This window comes from Leptonychotes weddellii, chromosome 7 (genome assembly GCF_054177405.1).
Source record: "Leptonychotes weddellii isolate Sample4059 chromosome 7, ASM5417740v2, whole genome shotgun sequence".
Classification (NCBI taxonomy): domain Eukaryota; kingdom Metazoa; phylum Chordata; class Mammalia; order Carnivora; family Phocidae; genus Leptonychotes; species Leptonychotes weddellii.
In genome coordinates, this window is record NC_138375.1 from 24168816 (window position 1) to 24189164 (window position 20349).

General features: G+C 36.8%; 1 protein-coding gene across 1 annotated transcript in view; it reads left to right on the forward strand.

Moving 5' to 3' along the window:
* TARS1 (threonyl-tRNA synthetase 1) overlaps window positions 1-16624 on the forward strand; it is a 26660-nt gene extending 10036 nt beyond the window's left edge. The window contains exons 4-19 of the mRNA XM_006733347.3: window positions 969-1092; window positions 2589-2710; window positions 3195-3312; window positions 3580-3644; window positions 3733-3811; window positions 4565-4711; window positions 5843-5941; window positions 7077-7243; window positions 8406-8568; window positions 8667-8804; window positions 9717-9794; window positions 9955-10055; window positions 10146-10250; window positions 12230-12302; window positions 14805-14919; window positions 16098-16624. Of these exons, the coding sequence (XP_006733410.1) occupies window positions 969-1092; window positions 2589-2710; window positions 3195-3312; window positions 3580-3644; window positions 3733-3811; window positions 4565-4711; window positions 5843-5941; window positions 7077-7243; window positions 8406-8568; window positions 8667-8804; window positions 9717-9794; window positions 9955-10055; window positions 10146-10250; window positions 12230-12302; window positions 14805-14919; window positions 16098-16246 (1843 nt within the window). The 3' untranslated portion in view covers window positions 16247-16624. The remainder of the gene's footprint in view (window positions 1-968; window positions 1093-2588; window positions 2711-3194; window positions 3313-3579; window positions 3645-3732; window positions 3812-4564; window positions 4712-5842; window positions 5942-7076; window positions 7244-8405; window positions 8569-8666; window positions 8805-9716; window positions 9795-9954; window positions 10056-10145; window positions 10251-12229; window positions 12303-14804; window positions 14920-16097) is intronic.
* Window positions 16625-20349: the final 3725 nt, after the last annotated feature.

Consider the following 20349-nt stretch of genomic DNA (forward strand, 5'->3'; position numbering starts at 1 on the left):
AGAGACAGTGAGAGAGGGAACACAAGCAGGGGGAGTGCGAGAGGGAGAAGTCGGCTCCCCACTGAGCAGGGAGCCCGATGCGGGACTCGATCCCAGGACCCTGGAATCATGACCCGAGCCGAAGGCAGACACTGAACGACTGAGCCACCCAGGCTCCTCTTCCTGAACCTTTCTTAACACACATCTCCCTCATCTGGAATGCCACCTCCTCTCCTTTTCTGATCTTTCAGCTCTGATCTTTCAGCCCCTCATTACTTTATCCTCAAAGCCTGTCCAGACTAATCTGACTTTTGCTGCTTTCCAGTCCTCAGAATTCCTGTGGCTGTTACACTTGGTGTGGTCTGATAGTGTGGTCTTAATCGCTTGGTGATAGTTTATATTGTGTTCTCTGTGCTGTGTGTGTAAATGGCTTTTTAAATCCATATTATAAACAAGTTTTATTGACTAGTCCTTTATTTTACCTATATGCTTATTATAAATCATACCATCTTAGTCATTTACAGAATTTATTCTGTGGCTAGCATTACCTCACAGAAAAAAATCTATTACAGATTTCAAGTAGGAGGAAGAGCAGAAGAGTTACTTAGTAACCCCTTTTTCTTTTTTGGAGCCTAAATAGCTTGGCTTTGTGGAAAACTTTATTTGGAGAAGTGAAAAGATTAATCAAGCCACTGAAAACTGTTTATCACCGTTGTGTCTGCTTAAATAAGAGGCATTGAATGTAAAATAATAGTGTTCTGGATTTTTGGGATCCTCTAGTTATACTTGGGTACATTTTGGGGGTTTGTTGCTTTTTCCATTTTATTTCAGAAAGCTATAATATACGTTATAAGTAATGTATGTAGTGTTAATATAGAATATATATAGCGTTTATTTTCCTATTGTTCTCAGATTAAGTGTTGTACTACAAAAGACTCTTTTTTTACATTCTTTTGTTTATATATATGCTTGTGTGTGTATTTTTTAAGTCAAGGCCTGGCTGACAACACTGTTATTGCTAAAGTGAATCAAGTTGTTTGGGACGTAGACCGTCCTCTGGAGGAAGATTGTACCTTGGAGCTTCTCAAATTTGAGGATGAGGAAGCTCAAGCGGTAAGTTTTTATTTAGTAGTCACTGAATTTCAAGATAAAGGTTCACATTTCCAGTGTCTTCCTGCTCCCACTGTCAGTGGGTTTAGAGTTTATTGGTGTCTCGTTGTCATATTTGAAATCTTCATTTTATCTTTCATTTAGGGAGCAGCATAAAAGACCTTGCCTTGTGTATTTAAGAAGTGAACATGAATAAATTTATTTTCATTACTGGATAGTTCAGTGAGAAAAGTGTTCTGGTAAAGCAAGTAAAAATACTTCTGCCCTGTCAGTCAACACTTAAGCAAGATATATAGATTTTACAAATAAAATTGAACAATTCTTTAAACTACTCTCCCTATTGGACAGTTAATTTCCATATTTTCCTCATCTTAAAATGCAGATCTGCTTGAAAGCACTATAAAAATCAGCCTGCATTTGATGGCAAGGTTTTCTTATTTCTCCATGATGGTATACCATATAAAGGGAAATAAAATATTTTGTTTTATTATGATAGTTTACTTATGTATGTGTATCAGTGGTTTTCAGATGTATTCTGCACTCCTTAAGTTTTTAATGAAAATTCTAAAAATCATTTTGGTACCTTAACAAATCTTAAAAATATAGTTGTGGATATATTCTGACTCATCTACCAAGTATAGATGACCCCTGAACAATATGAGTTTGAGGTCTACTAATACACAGATTGTTTTTCTATAAATAAATATCTGTAAGTATTTTTTGATAAAGTAGATGTATTTTCCACATGATTTTCTTAATAACTTTTTTCTCTAGCTTTATTATAAGAATACAGTGTATAATATATCATACAAAATATGTGTCAATTGACTATGTTATCAGTAAGCCTTCTGGTCAATAGTAGGCTACTAATAGGTTTTTGGAGAGTCATGAGTTATACTGAGTTTTTGACTGCATGGAAGGTCAGCATCCCTAGCCACTGCATTGTCCAAGGGTCAGCTGTATTGCCATCAGATTTCAGTGTCCATGTTTGTCCTTGTGTTTTATAAATGAGTTGTGGGGACAAGTTACAACACCTTAATTGTTTGCGGCCAATAAGGAAAAAGAGAATGTAATTAAGTAATGTCCCACATCTCAGTAAGGGCCACAGCATAGCACAGGGGATGTGGGACATAGGCACATTGTCTCCAAAGACCCTGGGTCATTACAGTCAAGAAGACAGTCACTTTGTGAGTGGCAGTTGTTTTCAGGGAACAGAATCTATCCCTTGTAATTAATGATGCTAATTTGAATTTAATTAGTTTGGAAACAACTAAACCAGACGATCTCTAAGGTACAAAAGCAACTTAGTAATTAAAACCCTCCTAAATCATTTTGGCTCTGCATAGAATCACACCAAAGTTTATACATTTCTAAATTTAGATTTTTCATGTCTTTGGTTTATTTAGAGTAAATTTTATGTATCTTTTTCAAGGCAGCCGTATTAATTGACAGCATATATGCCCAAACTCAGACCATCCCATTTTTCTTTGCATTTTCAGGTATATTGGCACTCAAGTGCTCACATCATGGGTGAAGCCATGGAAAGAGTCTATGGTGGATGTTTATGTTATGGTCCACCAATAGAAAATGGATTCTATTATGACATGTACCTTGAAGAAGGGTAAGTTATGTAACTGAATAAAAAATAAATTCTGAATTACTCAGGGTCCATATATTATTTTTAAAGAGTTCTCAGTAAGAAAGGAATGATAACAGGCTTACTGCTTAATAGTCACCAAGTATTTCCACTATCAAAACTTGAAGTGTTGTAGTAACTTAGGAAGTGCTAGTAACTTATAAGAGCTCCTTTGTAGATCGATGGAGGTAGAACCCTAAGGTATGTTGGGAAATAAAGTGAAGCCGGTCATAGAGGTGGTGGAGGGAGGGTTCACTAGTGAGAAGTCTCCGTGATGACCAAGGTAGAAGCCACTGAAAATATAAAATATAAAAACAATAATATCTAGTTTAAAATTCTAATATATGATGCAAGGGTCTATTTTTTTATATTAAAACTCTTCACGTTTTTTTTAAAGAAATACTCCTCCAAGCTACTATGTGAGTAGAATAGAGTGGAAAGAGATTAATTATACTTCCTTTTCCTTCAGGGGTGTGTCCAGCAATGATTTCTCTTCTTTGGAGGCTTTATGTAAGAAAATCATTAAAGAAAAACAAGCTTTTGAAAGATTGGAAGTAAAGAAAGAAACTTTACTAGAAATGTTTAAGGTAAACTGAGCTGTAACATAACAGCCTCCACTTCTGTGTCACTCTGTAATGTTACTTGAAGTTGTCACACTGGGGTTTAGTGTATCAAATTGAAGCCTGTTCTTTTCTTTAGAAAAATGTAATAGTGTTTTTAGAACATGAAGTATTGACATATTTATTTTCCTGCAATGCTTCGATAAGATGTATTTTGAGTTATATTTTAGCTGTAGTATTTAGAGATAAAAATTAAAGGAGGGTTTTTTACAAAACAATTTTTCCTGTTTTTAGTACAATAAGTTCAAATGTCGGATACTGAATGAAAAAGTGAATACTCCAACTACCACAGTCTATAGGTGAGAATGTCAGTTGTCATTAAATGTAACTAACTGGTATATATGTCATTTTAAGTCTTTGTTAAACTTCCTTTCTTTTTATCTCTAGGTGTGGCCCCTTGATAGATCTCTGTCGGGGTCCTCATGTCAGACACACTGGCAAAATTAAGACTTTGAAAATACACAAAGTAAGCAATGTAACTTTAAAGACTATGTGAATGTATCTATCTGTATATGTTTAAACTTCTCTTGGTTTATCTTTCTGCCTATTTTTCTCTTGCAAATATAAGGATGGATTTTTTCTCATGCTAGTCACTGTCTTTTTTAAGTGACTAGTCTTTTTTAACTGAAAGTCTGAAGCTGTGACCATTCATCACCAGAGCACGTGGGGATGGAACTTTACCGGATTCCCAAAACTCACACAGTCATGGTTTGAAGAGCTTTGAAACTTAGTATTAGTATGTGCTTTTGCTCTTTGTTTGTCTTAAGTAATAATTACTTTATTTGTGCTTTTTAACTAAACTAGTCCTGCCAGTTTTTGCCAGTTCATAAATATTTTATGGGTGAGTATTCAAATGCACTTTAAATTATAAGAATAAATTGGGTCATTTCAAGATATTTTTTGTTGGTTTACTTTCCATTTTTACTTAATCTTCTTGTGGGAGATGCCCTTGCATCTCATGTTTGTGGAGTTGTGGTTTGAGTGGATGGTTGAGAGGGACGTATTTTTGAGGGAATCAAACAGCCAGCTTTGTACCTTAGCTTGGCTTCAGAGCAACTGTGAGATGCTTAGTAAGTGTGCACCTTTTATACCATTTTTCTTGTCATAAGGACTACTATGACTTTGACTCATAGACCACTATAAGAAATAACATCTAGTTCGAAATAAGTGAGATAGTAACAAATTTGAATATTGTTTCATGGTTAATATTTGTTTTCAGAATTCCTCCACATACTGGGAAGGCAAAGCAGATATGGAGACTCTCCAGAGAATTTATGGCATTTCATTCCCAGATCCTAAAATGCTGAAAGAATGGGAGAAGTTCCAAGAGGAAGCTAAAAACCGAGATCATAGGAAAATTGGGAGGGTATGTTAAAAAAGAATAATAATGTTTCTAGGCTGAATTTTCTTTATTTTTATTTGCAACTTAGTTGTATTAAGTACTAGGAATTTCCTTTTAAAAAGATGCTGTAGCTTTCCTGTATTGTGCTGTATCCTATATAATCCATAAATTACTTATTATTATCTTACTGTTATCTTACTTATTGTTTACTGTCTATATTATCTTTCTAGGATCTAGTGCTCAGTACCACCAAAATACTCATTTTAACTACTATTTTTATTAAGAACAGATACTGATGACCTAGTTTCCTGTAAAAGCAGCATAGCAGGGTTTCATAGAGCTGGGAGATACTTTGGAAATTTCCTGGTCTCACGGACTTCTTTTAAAGATGTGGAAACCAATTTCCCCTAGAATTAATCTTCTTGTTGCCCAAGGTGACATAGCAAGTCACCAGTTGATACTATGGTGTTATTTTCTTTATCCCTGTTCCCCTCAGTGTTTTCTAAACTGGAAATTAGGTTTGATAAAAACATGACATTTCTAAAATTGTGTTCACTCTGTGCCATCTCCTACCCTGCTCTCTCGGTGGCCTGAAATAAATTCCAGTGATAAGGAAGCACCAACAGTTGGTGGGGCCCCTCCCTGAGAATTCTGGGCGTTTGGTGGGGGAGTGGGCGGCAAGAAGGTAGGAGGGTGTGCTGCTTTCACCAAAACCCAAAGTCAGGCAGCTTCATCTGTGTCTTCTCTTTCATTATCGCTGTCCTTTTCCTGGTCTCCTTCCTGCTGCTCCTACTTTAAAAAAAAGAAAAAAGAAACAATATTCACATCTCAGAGCTTTGAGGAGTTAAAACTGTGAGAGCTCCCACTGTGGATAGTTGAAAAGAACTAACCCCTGCTCCAGGTCATTCTTGGGTAAACTTGACTGGATTCCGGAATGTAACAGGCAGGGAACGTACTTAATGCTAAGTTATAAATCAGCTGCGATTCTGTACTATTGAATTGTACACCAGAAAAGTTAACAACGTTTTCTTTGATGCAGGAATGGCATACATTAAAATATGAGATATCATGGTCGTATTCTGAACTCAGGAACACTGAAGTTTATGTTGATGTTACGTGCATATATAAACATTCTTTTGCTTTTCTTTTACTCAGGACCAAGAACTATATTTCTTTCATGAACTCAGCCCTGGAAGTTGCTTTTTCCTGCCGAAGGGAGCATACATTTATAATACACTTATTGAATTCATCAGGGTAAACCATATTCACTATTTTCTTCTGTAAATTTAGGAAAAAAGTTAATTATATTAAATAAGGTCTACTAAAATGAAAAAAAACAATCTTGTATTTGAGAAGAAACATTTAAAGGAATAAAAATGCAAGTGTGAATTATCATAAAATGTTTAAAAAAATTCCTTCCTCCTGGAGCACCTGGGTAGTTGTCCGTTAAGCATCCAGACTCTTGATCTCAGTTCAGGTCTTGATCCTCAGGGTCATGAGTTCAAGCCCCACATCGGGCTCCATGCTGGGCATGAAGCCTGCTTAAAAAAAAAATTCCTTCCTCTTAATACATGACTTTGTCCTTATACATGGGTATGTACACAACAGAGAAGCTGGTGAACTTAAAGTGGGAGCTCTGTATGCTGTTTGACCATTTATATTTTCCTCAAAAAAACAAGTTAGTCTTTACATTGCTTTTTTATTCTTTATAAAATATGAAGTCTTTCAGGCTCAGGTTTGTAGGGAATAACACCACCACCATCTGCATACTCACCCCCTGATTTACCACACATGTGCACTGGGCTATATTTGCTTCAGATTTTTTTATTTAAGTAAAGTAATATGTGTAGAGTAAGAAAAAAGCTCCCTTTTAGGACCCCTTTTGATTCATTTCCCTCCTTTCCTAGAAGAAACTAGTATTTGAAGTTAGCATAGATTCATGTTATTTTATATCTACCCCATACATATGTACCCTAAATTATTTATGTGTTTGTGTAGTTCAAATTTACATATGTGAAGTCTCATTGTGTATCAGTCTTCATAATTCAAAAAATCCTATTTTAAAAATCCTGTTTATTTTCACTTGTTACTTACTCTGTTCTTTAACTACCACACTAGGCCCATTCCTTTATTGGTGGACACTGGTGTGATTTCTGATTTTCTCATATTAGTGATTGTACAGTAGTAGCATTGTTTTGATAGGCCTCCTTATGTGTGTGCAGGAGTTTCTTCTTTCGTATATTCCTCCAAGTAGGATTTCTATATTATAACGTATGTGCATCTTGAATTTCACTAGATCCTAGTATAAAACTGCTCTTTAAATTTTACTCGCACCAGAAATAAGAGCTTCTCTGTTTCCTACATGTGTATTGTGTTTGTTTTCCAACAGAGCGAATATAGGAAACGAGGATTCCAGGAGGTGGTCACCCCAAACATCTACAACAGCCGACTCTGGGTGACGTCGGGCCACTGGCAGCACTATAGTGAGAACATGTTCTCCTTTGAGGTGGAGAAGGAGCTGTTTGCTCTGAAACCCATGAACTGCCCCGGACACTGGTACTTAGCAGCTTTGAGTTCCTATTAAAGATTTTCCCATGCTGCACTTGGTCCTGGTATGCTCTCCCTCCTTTGAAAGAATTTTTGTTTAAAACAAATATGGAATCGGGAGACTATTTAAATGTAACTTTGTTGTGATATTATAACATCTTTCCTGCCGAGTTAGAGCCTCAGATATGTAGACATTCAAGAATGGCAGTGGGATAATAGCAGCGAACAGGTAGAACATAAAACAGGTAGACTGAATGTGGGCATGGCCGGTTCTCTAGAATTCTTCTTTTTCTTAAACATGTTCTTTTAAAACCTGCTAATGAATTGACATACTTGGGAGATCCTCCTTGCTTTGCAGTTATTTCACTTTCTATCCTTGAAAGTTAGACGAAGAGTGACTTCAGGGGAATACTAGGGAGAGCGGTGGCTGCCGGTGGCTGCCGGTGGCTCGGTATCTCCAGCTCCTAGCAGCAAGGCCTCGAAGGTGACGGGGGAGGGGAATCTCCCTAAGGGAACTGGGTTGTAAGTCAGGGGGCCAGCTGGCTTTGTTCTTAGTTTTCCCAGATTCTCTAAAGTTGCTGAAGCACCTTCAGGCAGAACTGAAGCAGTTTTGGGAGTGACAAGAAGGCACAGTCTTTAGTTTCCAGTGTATTAAATGATTAGTATGGAGCTAAGATTTTTTTTTTTTTTTTTTTAAAGATTTTATTTATTTATTTAAGAGAGAATGAGATAGAGAGAGAGCATGAGAGGGGGGAGGGCCAGAGGGAGAAGCAGACTCCCTGCCGAGCAGGGAGCCCGATGCGGGACTCGATCCCTGGACTCCAGGATCATGACCCGAGCCGAAGGCAGTCGCTTAACCAACTGAGCCACCCAGGCGCCCCAAGATTTTTTTGTTTAATATGAGCATTAAAGGCAGTCCTCAAGTTAATGGAAATATTGAGCACAAGGATTTGACTCCAGACCCATGGGAATCAGTTTTTATTTTCTCTTAGTTGTGGATGCTTGTATTATAATTTATTTGCTATTTTATTCATGCAGGTGCTTACATTGTGGTATGAAGTCCAGAATTTGAGAAGTGTTGCTTGTATAGACAGCCTTTCATATATTAGAAAAGTAGTTTATGCTTGTGAAATTAATTATCAGTGGGTTTTAATTTTCTTTTTTTCTTCAGCCTTATGTTTGATCATCGGCCAAGGTCCTGGCGAGAGTTACCTCTGCGGATAGCTGATTTTGGGGTACTTCATAGGAATGAGTTGTCAGGAGCACTCACAGGACTTACGCGGGTACGAAGATTCCAACAGGATGATGCTCACATATTCTGTGCCATAGAGCAGGTATTACGAGATTCTGTGGGATAAAATAATTTGAAAGAATTGTGAAGAAAGTCAAGGAGAGTTACCACTGTCTTTTTTTTTTTTTTTTTAATTTAAAGATTGAGGATGAAATAAAAGGTTGTTTGGATTTTCTACGTACAGTATATAGCATATTTGGATTTTCTTTTAAACTGAACCTGTCTACTCGCCCAGAAAAATTCCTTGGAGATATTGAAGTATGGAATCAAGCTGAGAAAGTAAGTTTTGTTTTTCAGCATGCTTGAGTACTATTTGACTGAAATGAACGTGTTCTAAGAAACAAGGCTCTTTAAATGGCTAAAAGCAAGAGAAGATTGAAATGGTTCCTAGGTTTGAGCAAGCTAGTTTTTTTATGTATGATTTCATATTACAAATGGTTGAGTATTTTTTCAGTCATCAAGCTGTAACTTATAAAAGGGGGGAATTGGAGAAAGGTGGTCCAAAGATAAAAACTTTCAGTCATGAGAACAGCAGATACCAGGGACGTGATAGGCATCGTGATGACTTTAGCAGACACTGCTGTGTGATACACAGAAGATTGGTCAGAGAGTAAATCCTGGGAGTTCTCATCACAGGGAGAACATGTTCTTCTTTTTTTCTTCTCTCTTTTCTTTTTTTTTTCTTTTTTATTTATTTATTTTTTTTAAGATTTTATTTATTTATTTGAGAGAGAGAGAATGAGAGAGAGAAAGCACATGAGAGGGGGAGGGTCAGAGGGAGAAGCAGACTCCCCGCCGAGCAGGGAGCCCGATGCGGGACTCGATCCCGGGACTCCAGGATCATGACCTGAGCCGAAGGCAGTGGCTTAACCAACTGAGCCACCCAGGCGCCCCCTCTCTTTTCTTTTTATTGTGTCTGTGTGAAAAATGGGTGTTTGCTGAATCTAACTGGTAATCATTTTACAGTATAAATCAAACCATCGTGCTGTGCTTCTTAAACCTATACACTGATGAATTTCAGTTATTTCTCAGAAAAGGGGATTTGTATGTGAGTATGTTTAGGTGGACAGAATTCTAACAGAGAAAATAGGGACCCAAGAAAGTAATTACTGTAGTTTTAGTCTTAGATCAGGCTGGAAGAAGGGAAGTTGCAGATGAACAAAAATAAAGATCATCTTGCTTTATCCTTAGCAACTTGAAAACAGTCTGAATGAATTTGGTGAGAAGTGGGAGTTAAATCCTGGAGATGGAGCTTTTTATGGTCCAAAGGTCAGTATGAAAGTATATTGGAGTAATGTGATTTTTATTTTGGGGTGAAGAAGACATACTTTAAGTTAGAAAGAAAGCCAGTCTTGTTCTAACGACTGAGTTGAGCTTTAATATAGACAGCATCTTAAAATAACCTGGTCTTTACGTCTTTACTTCTTAGATTGATATACAGATTAAAGATGCAATTGGTCGGTACCACCAGTGTGCAACAATCCAGTTGGATTTTCAGTTGCCCATCAGATTTAATCTCACTTTTGTAAGGTGAGTTTCTGGAGTCTGCTCTGAGTACTCGCCTTTAGGGGGATATAAAGGAATATGTAAAGTAAAACCATATTTTTTTTTCCTGTGTAGCCCTGATGGTGATGATAAGAAAAGGCCAGTGATTGTCCATAGAGCCATCTTGGGGTCAGTGGAAAGAATGATTGCTATCCTCACTGAAAACTTTGGCGGCAAATGGTAATTTTTGTCATTGTTTTTGTCTAGACAGTGTAAATTGACTAAAAGAAATGTCTGCTGTCCAGTTTAGTTATGCAGTAGAAAAGGAGAATGATCTGATTGGTCACTTCTAATTAATGACAGGTGTTCACTAAGGAATCATAATCTAAACCCAAATTTTTGCTTTAAGAATAATTATTAGTAGTATTTTTATTTCAGAATTTGATTTGTTTGAATGTTATATAATACTTTCTAATTGGGAGTTATTATACACTAAGCGCATTTGTTGCTTTGGGATTAACATGGTTTTGATGTTTCTGTCTGAGTAAACAAGAGTACGCTTTGGACTTACTTTGTTGAGTATTGCTGATCATAATAAGCAAGTATTTTGACATCCCTTAGAAGCCAGTTACTTTTTTTTTTTAATTGATCTTACTTCAGGGGTTCTTTTTTTTATTTTATTTTATTATGTTACGTTAATCACCATACATTACATCATTAGTTTTTGATGTAGTGTTCCATGATTTATACTCTGGTTTCTCTTCAGATCGTATAAATCTTTCGCCAATTACTTTTTAATTGAAAGTACAGACTCCAGACTGATCAACATTTTTTGTCTTGTTTCTACAAGATTATGCTTTTGCTGGCAGGATATGAGCACATAACTTCCTTTTTATTTTTAAGCAGTTTTGTCTGGGCCCACAATTTGTAAAGGCAGTTGAAAGCCACACAAGGTTATAAAACACCCATTTTGTAGAGTCTGCCATATTAATTGTATTGATACAAAACTTTTGTAAAATGTTAATGTGTTTTACCTTATATATTGTAGTCATTTCAATTTTATTTCTAATTTGGTTAGTTCAGTCATTAAAGGGAGTTTCTCATACTTGTCAGTGAAATGAGATCATCTCTTTTTCAGTTCTGTTTCACAAAATCAAATCAAATATGGAAAACACTCTACGTGGTTTCTAGAGACTAGGGCGATCCTCAGCTGATTGTTCTGTCAAACCTGTAATAGGTGGGAAACAGCCAGTTCGGGCAGAATTTAGTGCCTTTTCCCTGCTGTAATAAAACAACTGAAACTAGAGGACTGATTAAGAGAAACACTAGTCCTAATGTCTGCAGCATAGGGAGGATTTGACACCTGAAATACTCCACAGGTAGAGTTACAAATGGTCAGTTTTTAATAAGAAGTGAAAACATAGGAGACCTTAGGGTAGTCAGGCTTGCAAGACTCCAGACATTATCAAACAAGGCGCTGTAGGTGGCAGTCTGCCTTTCAAAAAAAAAGTGAAAACACTCATTTTTATCAAATACTGTCACCAGTTATTATCATTTATAATTTGCTAAATCCCGCAAAATGGATCTTGAATGACTGAAGGCATGGTCTGGCCCATGTCCCCCATGAAGAATAATTAATAAGAGAATGTTGAACAGTGAATCACTAAATGCAATTCTTTCTTAGCCCCTCTGGCAGCTGGCGCGTGATGTTCTGTTTCCTGATATGTTGAGGTGCAAGGCATAGTCCCTGCCCTCAATGTGCTTTGCCATCTGCCTAGTAAATCAAACCTTAGTTACGGATTTTCCTGATTTAAGTTGCCCTCTCTGCTCCTGAATCTCCTCCCTTTAGTCTTTATTGGATATAAGGGGCAGGGGAGAGTTTTTTAAAGTGGCCCTTGGAGCACCTGGGTGGCTCAGTCAGTTAAGTGGCTACCTTCGGCTCAGGTCGTGATCCCAGGGTTCTGGGATTGAGCCCCACATTGGGCTCCCTGCTCAGTGGAGAGCCTGCTTCTCCCCCTCCCTCCGCCTGCCGCTCTGCCTAATTGTGCTCTCGATCTCTGTTAAATAAATAAATAAAAATCTTTAAAAAAATAAAAAAAATAGATAAAGTGGCCCTTACATATTTTAGGAAGATACTGAAAAGCAGGCTTAAGAAATGTGCCATCGTTTTTTAGGAAAGGACCCCAATCCACATTAAATATTTTTAATTTCTTCTAAAGGCCCTTCTGGCTGTCTCCTCGCCAGGTAATGGTAGTTCCAGTGGGACCAACATGTGATGAATATGCCCAAAAGGTAATTCTTAAATACAACTTTTCTTCAATTTACTGTCTGCCACTTGGCTTTTTATATCTCATAAGATGTACATATCCTTGGTAGATCAAGCCACTTGTGGTATAGAGAAATGTTCCTATTTCTGAACAGATTACATTACCTCTTTGATACTTTCCTACATGTTTCATGATCAGAAGACATAAGTTGAATAGTGTTTTAAATACACTTGTATATTTTAGTGTTTGTATGAGGAAATAATGCCCCAGTACGATACGTAATTTCAGATGCATAATGCAATTTAAGCTGCTCTTTGATCAAAGAATAATTTTGCTTCATGTTTGTAATGTAAATTTCTTCAGTTATTTGCAAATTTTCTTTTACCTTAATGGTGTGCCAGTCCCATGTTTTGCCCTACCCATTAAAAAACTACCTTACTAACAGATTTGTAAATATCCATTCATGCTTCACACCTTAAAGACTAGAACAGTCTGTTCTGTTAGAGGGACAATTCCATACTAAGGAATTTCAAATCGTTAAAAGTCGTGTTATAAATAATCATTGTTTCGTAATTGCAAGCTAAAAGTAATAAATTGGCTAGTTAAAACAGATTTAAATATCAGGGAACAATATCATAATGTCAAAACCATCATGTTTCTAGATCATCAGAATAAATTGCACTCAGGTCTTAACTGTCTTTAAAAAAAATTCATGAACATTAGACCACCTGAAAAGCAAACCATTCAGACATACTATATTTCTGTTACTGCGCACAATAGTTTTAGCTATAAATGATAAAAATCAGTTATGTCCCGTGCTTAATTGATTGTACTTTCTCTTATTTGCACTATGAAAGCTCACATGGTAGGAGAAAGGTCTGTAATTAAATAACTCATTTCTCAACTGTGACAATACTGACTTACCCCCGTTCCGTCGGTGGTGGGGGTTGTATTTGGCGTTATGCAGGCATGGGGTTTTTGGTTCTATTGAGTGGACGTGTCGGGGAGCACTACTACTGATACTTAATGACTGGAGACCGGGGTGCTAAACAGCCTGTGATTATCCACTTCACCAGTTCCCGAGTAGTGCAACTCACATGCACACAAGGGCCCGTGTGAAGAAACTAAAACACTATGCTTTATTCTTTAAAATAGCTTACAGTTGAAAGTATAGTCTTATCCTGGCACCCGTAATAAACCGTGCAAGAACCCTTCTAAAATTTGCGTACTTAACAAAAATCCCTATTGTTTAATGATCATGTAGACAAAACAGCCTATTAGTGAAATAAAAATGGTTTATTCAGATCTTTTTGTCCTGTTAGTGGTAATTGGTTGTCAGGTAGATGGAAATTTTAATCTAGTTTAATTTAACTTAAAATTAATAAAGTTTAATGTAGTGTTGCCTTTTTTTGGAAAGGAAAAATATTGAAAACATTGTCTACTATTTAATATTACAAAAACTTAAGATGGTAAAGTGGAGATGGTATTTTTGAGGGGAGAAAAAAAGGCATGGAATAATAATCTCTAATGTAGATTGCCAACTTTAGATTCCTGGAAGTTTATTTCAAGAAATTCCAATTTGATCTTTGCCTCTGGCTCCTTCATTTAAGAAGGTTTCTTTTTGGGGCACCTGGGTCGCTCAGTCGGTTAAGCGTCTGACTCTTGATTTTGGCTCAGGTTCATGAGATCAAGCCCCGTGTCTGTTTAAGATTCTCTCTCTCCCTCTCCCTCTGCCCCTCCAACCCCCACCCCCGCTTGCACACTCTCTTAAAAAAATGCTTTTTTTTCCATCAAAAAATACCTGTTCAGAAAGAAAAAAACTACCTTTTAGTATTTCTCAAACTTGATATTTTCTTTTATTTTACATAAATTATTCTTGTAGAGTTCTATTTTTTTTCTTATAGAGTTCTATTTAGCTTAGGTCATAATAAAGTTATTATTAAAGAAATAATTAGTGTTAAAAGACAATTTTACATGACTGTATTCCATTCTCTAGAAACACGAAAAGCTATTAAGATGGTTTGGGCCTATTGTTTGTGCTGTCAACGTTTCATATTAAAATGTTGCACACACAAATGACAGCAACAACTGAATTCCTGTTACCAGCTTGCTGCCTATTTGAGGGATCAGAAATATTACATTCTGTGTTAGATTGGAACATCCATCATTATGTATTAATGTGGAGACTGATAAGCAATTTGTTTCTTGGCAACTATTTAGTGACCATAAGATATGTTTGCAAAAGGATTTTTTTCTTTTGTAAGGAACTGATTAAATTTAGCTGATTGCCTGAATTCTGATTTTTAAGGATTTTCTAAAACATTTACCTCTCAAAAGCAAAATATGTCATTTTAATTTTTGAAAATGTAGTCCCAAGTCACAGATTAATAACATATTCTTCAATATACCTACTAGCATTCCTTTTTTAATAATTGCATAACTATTCAAATCATGTTAAATAAAATCATTTAAGATCAAAATATAATTCTTATTTTAGATCTGAAGAATTCTGTATCTGTTTAAATAGGTATGGCAACAATTCCATGATGCTAAATTCATGGTGGACATTGATCTGGATCCGGGCTGTACGTTAAATAAGAAGATCAGAAACGCACAGTTAGCACAATATAACTTCATCCTAGGTAAGAAAGGAAACTTACCAAAGAAAACCTGCCAAACCTTAGGAAAACACTGACGTCTTGAGACTTATGAGAATTGTGTTCGTTAGTTTAGTTCCCTCTAATCCAGATTCTTGCACTATGAAGTTTGCTCATTTGTTGTAACAAAGGGAAATTCTGGTGTGAAAAAGAATAACGGTAAAGGTTTGTTTAAAAATCTTCTTTCCTTTATCACCTATTCCTTCATATGGTAAGTTTTTATTAAGTTGGCTGGATTAAGTGACTCAGTAAGTACAGTGGCTTGAAGCATTATGAAATGATAGATTTTTTTAAATGAAAAGATTTTTAAATTGGTCGCCCAACTATACATGGTCACCTGATGAACATTTTATTTTTATTTTATTTTGTTTTGTTTTGTTTTTATTTTTTATTTTTTTAAGATTTTATTTATTTATTTGAGAGAGAGCACATGAGAGAGGGGAGGGTCAGAGGGAGAAGCAGACTCCCTGCCGAGCACGGAGCCCGATGCGGGACTCGATCCAGGGACTCCAGGATCATGACCTGAGCCGAAGGCAGTCGCTCAACCGACTGAGCCACTCAGGCGCCCTTGTTTTGTTTTTAAATAGATTTTATTTTTTAGAGCACTTTAAGTTTGTAGCAGAATTGAGCGGAAAGGACAAAGTTATCATGTATACCTCTTGCCCAAAACCGACACAGCCGCCCTCACTACCAATATCCCGCACCAAACTGGTATACTTCTTACAAAGTCTGCAGTTTACATCAGTTTACATCAGTGGTTGGTTTTGTACATTCTGTGGATTTGGACAAATATATAATGACATTTGTCCACCGTTACAGTTTCACTGCCCCCCCAAATTCTCTGTGCTCCACATACAAAACACTCTTCCTAACCACAGGAAACCACTGATTGTTTTTGGTTTTTTTACTATTTCCATAGTTTTGCCTTTTCCGGAATGTCATATAGTCGGAATCAGTATGTAGCCTTTCTAGATTGGCTTCTTTCAGTGAGTAATAATGCATTTAAGTAAGATTCCTACATGTCTTTTCATGGCTTGCTAGCTCATTTGAACATTCTAAAGAATCAGAAGCTACATGGTGGCTTCTGGGTCCTAGGATCATTTCTGTTCAAATGTTCAATAAAAATCCTTCCACCTAACAAAGCTTTGTGTCTTTTGTTTTAGTTATTGGTGAAAAAGAGAAAGCCAGTGACACCGTTAATATCCGTACAAGAGATAATAAGGTACATGGAGAGCGTACGATTTCTGAAACCATCGAGCGGCTTCAGCAGCTCAAGCAGTCCCGCAGCAAACAGGCAGAAGAAGAATTTTAATGAAGAACTTGACCCCGATCGGCTCAGTGGGAAAGGATTCTGTAACATTAATTTTATACTCTAGAAAACATCAATTTATACCAAATTTGGAATAGTTTAGCAGAGTCTGCACAGGTGACTGCAGGATCAGCCTATTTTGTGACCTATACAGATTTTAGACAACATGTATTTGAAGGAAGTAATTAAAAGACATTAAAGTGATTGTATTTGTTAAATAAACACTGGAGCACTGGAAATAAAACATGAAGAATGCTTTAATGTAATGTGGGAGAATGTTTTTTTATAAATTTAATGAAGTTGAAAAACAAAAATTTTCAGATTTGATTAAAGTAAAAGACCAGAATTGGATTATATTGTAAAAATAAACACTTGAATTCATGTAAGTTTCAATGTTCTGTGCTTCACATACGCATACACCTGCCTGGAACAAATTGTGTGATTCAGTGATTATCTTTAATGTTTTTTAATACGTTGTCAGTTGGGAGGGAATTCTGTTCTCAGAGTGGGGGATGGGCTGGGTGCCTGCTTCTCAGGCATAGGAGGCATTTTTTTTTTAATGTTTTATTTATTTATTTGACAGAGCAAGAGACAGCGAGAGAGGGAACACAAGCAGGGGGAGTGGGAGAAGGAGAAGCAGGCCTCCTGCTGAGCAGGGAGCCGGATGCGGGGCTCAATCCCAGGACCCTGGGATCATGACCTGAGCCGAAGGCAGACACCCAACAACTGAGCCACCCAAAGGAGGCATTTTTTTAGGAGTGTCACTTCTTTTTGGATATGAACAATTAGAACCAACTATGGATCTAACGTAAAGTAGATGTGCACAAATTTTTAAGATGAAGATGAGTTTTCAAAGAAATACATGTGGCTGGCAGACTGCTCTGGGCCATAGCATCCTGGTTATACAAATTCCCTGTTCTCTCATAAGGAATAATTTTTTAATTTTCTACCAGTAAATGATGATTGGGAAAGTGCCACAAAATGAGTTCCTTGTGTGGACATACATTAATTCCTCTTTAATACAGTCATCTGGAAAAGGCAACAGCCTGTCAGTTCTCTAATAACCCCAGTAGCTTGTTTGGCAGGGTCACTTGAAGTCATTTTGCATAGATTAATCCTTAAAAGAGATAAGACCTCTAATCATAGGGATTTTTTTTTTAGAACTTTATAATTAAGCCTTGCTTATAAACGTCTACGACTTAGCTTTTGACAGGTTTGTAATGAACTTTTATATGTATTTTGAGAACAATTATATATTTGAAACAAAACTTTACAATTCTAAGTCATAACACCAAAATTTCTGATTCATTTTAAAACCATGTATTTGATTTTTATTTCTTTACAATTCATACTACCTTAATTTGAATTTTTCTGTAGTTTGAAAAAATTCATATCATAGAATCATTTCAGATGGTTTCCATAATATTCCAAAAACCAACCTTGGTTTAGCTAGATTTTTTTCGGTACTTATTTTACACAAAGCAAGAAATGGGTTGTAAGTGATTTCCTTGAAATGTTTAGAGAAGCTTTATAAACCTCTCAGAACTTAAGATATGAAAGTATAATAAAGGCACAGGTAGGTAGGACCAGGAGTCCAAGAATCCTCTCTGTAACCGACACCTTAGCCTTAGTCCTCAGTCCTCAGTTCTAGTGGAAACATTAGGGCACAACCCTGTAAGAGCTCTTGGAACTGGGGGCTTATCCCATCAAAGCTCTTAAGTCTGTAGTTCCTCCATTGTGTTGTTTTGTTTTGTTTTGGTTTGGTTTTGCTCTCTCCTGGAGTGCAGAGACTGTTCTATTCACTGTTTTATCCATCCATTCTATTCTGGTATTTGACCTGAAGAATTGAAAGAGCCAAATTACTAAGCTTTTATCAAGGAGCTAGTCTAGAGTTCTATGATCTCGGCAACCAAATCTGCAAGAACAGTTTTAGAACAGTGACAGCACAGTTGCAAACGGCATGCGACTAAATCCGTAAAGACCAATTTTGTGAAGTAAAATAGGTACCAAAACCAAAATACGTAGCAAAATGTGTAAAATAGGTGCATCTAAACCAGAATCTGCAGACACTAAGTCAGGAGTACTGAGGCAGGTTAGGGAGGTAGAGGCAAGGTAAAGGGTAAAGGACCTAGAGTGGACTGAGTTCACACAAACCCTCTGCTGACTCGTGTGACCCATGAGTCCCCTCAGCTCACTTCTTCACATTTGTTAATGGCAAGGGACACCTGCATCTCACTTCAGACCCCTGTACCATGACTGATAGCCCAGTGCTCCTCAGATCGCTGGGCATGCGAGTCACCAGAACGTGGCATGAAATACTCACTCTGTAGGTTCTGGGCTGGGTTCGAGATGCTGCATTTAACAAGCTCCCAGCTGGTGCTGAGAAGCACACTTTGAGAAGTCACTCATTCTGATGGGTCTTGCTCAATTCGGCCTTAAAAAAGAACAGTAATAAAAGGCTTAGGAGGAAATCAGCCTCTTGTCCTTTGACCCTCACCTATTCCCACGGCCCCAGACAACCACTTTTAGCCGCGCTGGTGTATGCCCTGTTCCTCTTTCTAAAGACGGCTGCTCTCTCTTGGTTCACCAGTTTTGGAACCCCTCTATTGACTTCTGTTTCAAAAGATGGGGATTTCATTTCATACTCCTTCATCTTCTCCCTCCATTGTTCCAATATCTCACCTTTGTGTTAAATCCATATTAGGTGCTATTTTTACTATGTTCATAAATGCTATTGCTCTAATAAGCCAAATAGTCTTCTATGATTACATTATTTTTCTAGTACAATTTTTTGTTTTACTGGAGTTAATAATTATCCTTTAAAATATTTTCTTGGAATATCTGACTTGACCAGCTCTGTTTTATTCCTTTCACTCCAGTTTCCCAAAAGTCAAAATTTTTTCCAGCTTTATTGAGATATTATTGACATATATGTGAGTTTAAGGAATACAATGCAATGATTTGATACACATGTATGTTGCAAAATGATTATCACAATAAGGTTAACACCTTCATCCCTTCACAATTACGATCTAAAAGTCAAATTGGACAGACAATTCACTGGTTCCATTTATCTTGTGAGACAAATCCCCTTTAGATTCCCGTCTCCTGCTCCAATCCAGGCTCATGGCAGCCCTCCCTGTGTCAGCCCCACCTCTCTAGCATGTTTGGTCCTCTTTCCTGGATTCCATGTTTTCCTTTTTCCGGGCTACTTCCTGTTGGACAGGATTTTCCAGTTGCTTTTCAAAGAAGGGTGCATAGGATTCTTGACTGCAAACAAATTTTTTTTCTCAGAATTGAGAAGACCTTGATTCCATTTTCTTCTGCCTTCTAGTGCTTCTATGAGGAATCCATTCCGATTCCCGTTCTTTTGTATGTCCCCAATCATTTTCTCTGAAAGGTTTAGATCTCTTTTATTTAGCGTTATTGTTCTGAAATTTCATGATGATGGTGTAGGTCTTTTGACTTCCAGTATAGTGAGTGAGCAGCCTTTTCATTCTGGACATTTGTATGCTTCCGTTCTGAGAAATGCTTTTTGTGTTGCCTTTGATGGTTTTCTCTTCTGTTTTCTGTTCTTAATGGACTCTCTATTATTTAGGGGTTTGTTTGATTTTAGTTTTCAAGAGTTCATTCTTGTTCTTATGTTATTCCTTATGTTATCTTAAAGCATCCTATTCTTGTTCCTTGAATTCAATTTCTTAGGGTATTTGTTTAAATTACATTCAAGTTTTGTATAGCACACTGTATTATCTCCACTTTCGTCTAAGTTTATATGTTTATGTTCTGGTCTCTGTCATATTGTAAGTATGCCTAACTGCCAGAAATCCTTATTGAAGAGTGAAGCGCTAAAATACGTATTAGAAATGCGCGCATGCGCTTGTGTGTGTTATAGAAGGTGTTTTATGGGTTGGAGGATTCAAGGAATTAATATCTGGTAGGCAAATTATTTTCTCATTCTCTTCTGTTCTTAGTGGAACTTCTATTATTTAGATGATCTATTTTCTAAGAGTTCTTCTTAACTTTATTTTCCCATTCATTCTACTGATTTTTTAAAAAATATTTCAAATGTTTACTTTTTAAGTTGTTAAAGTTCTTCCTTGTTCTTA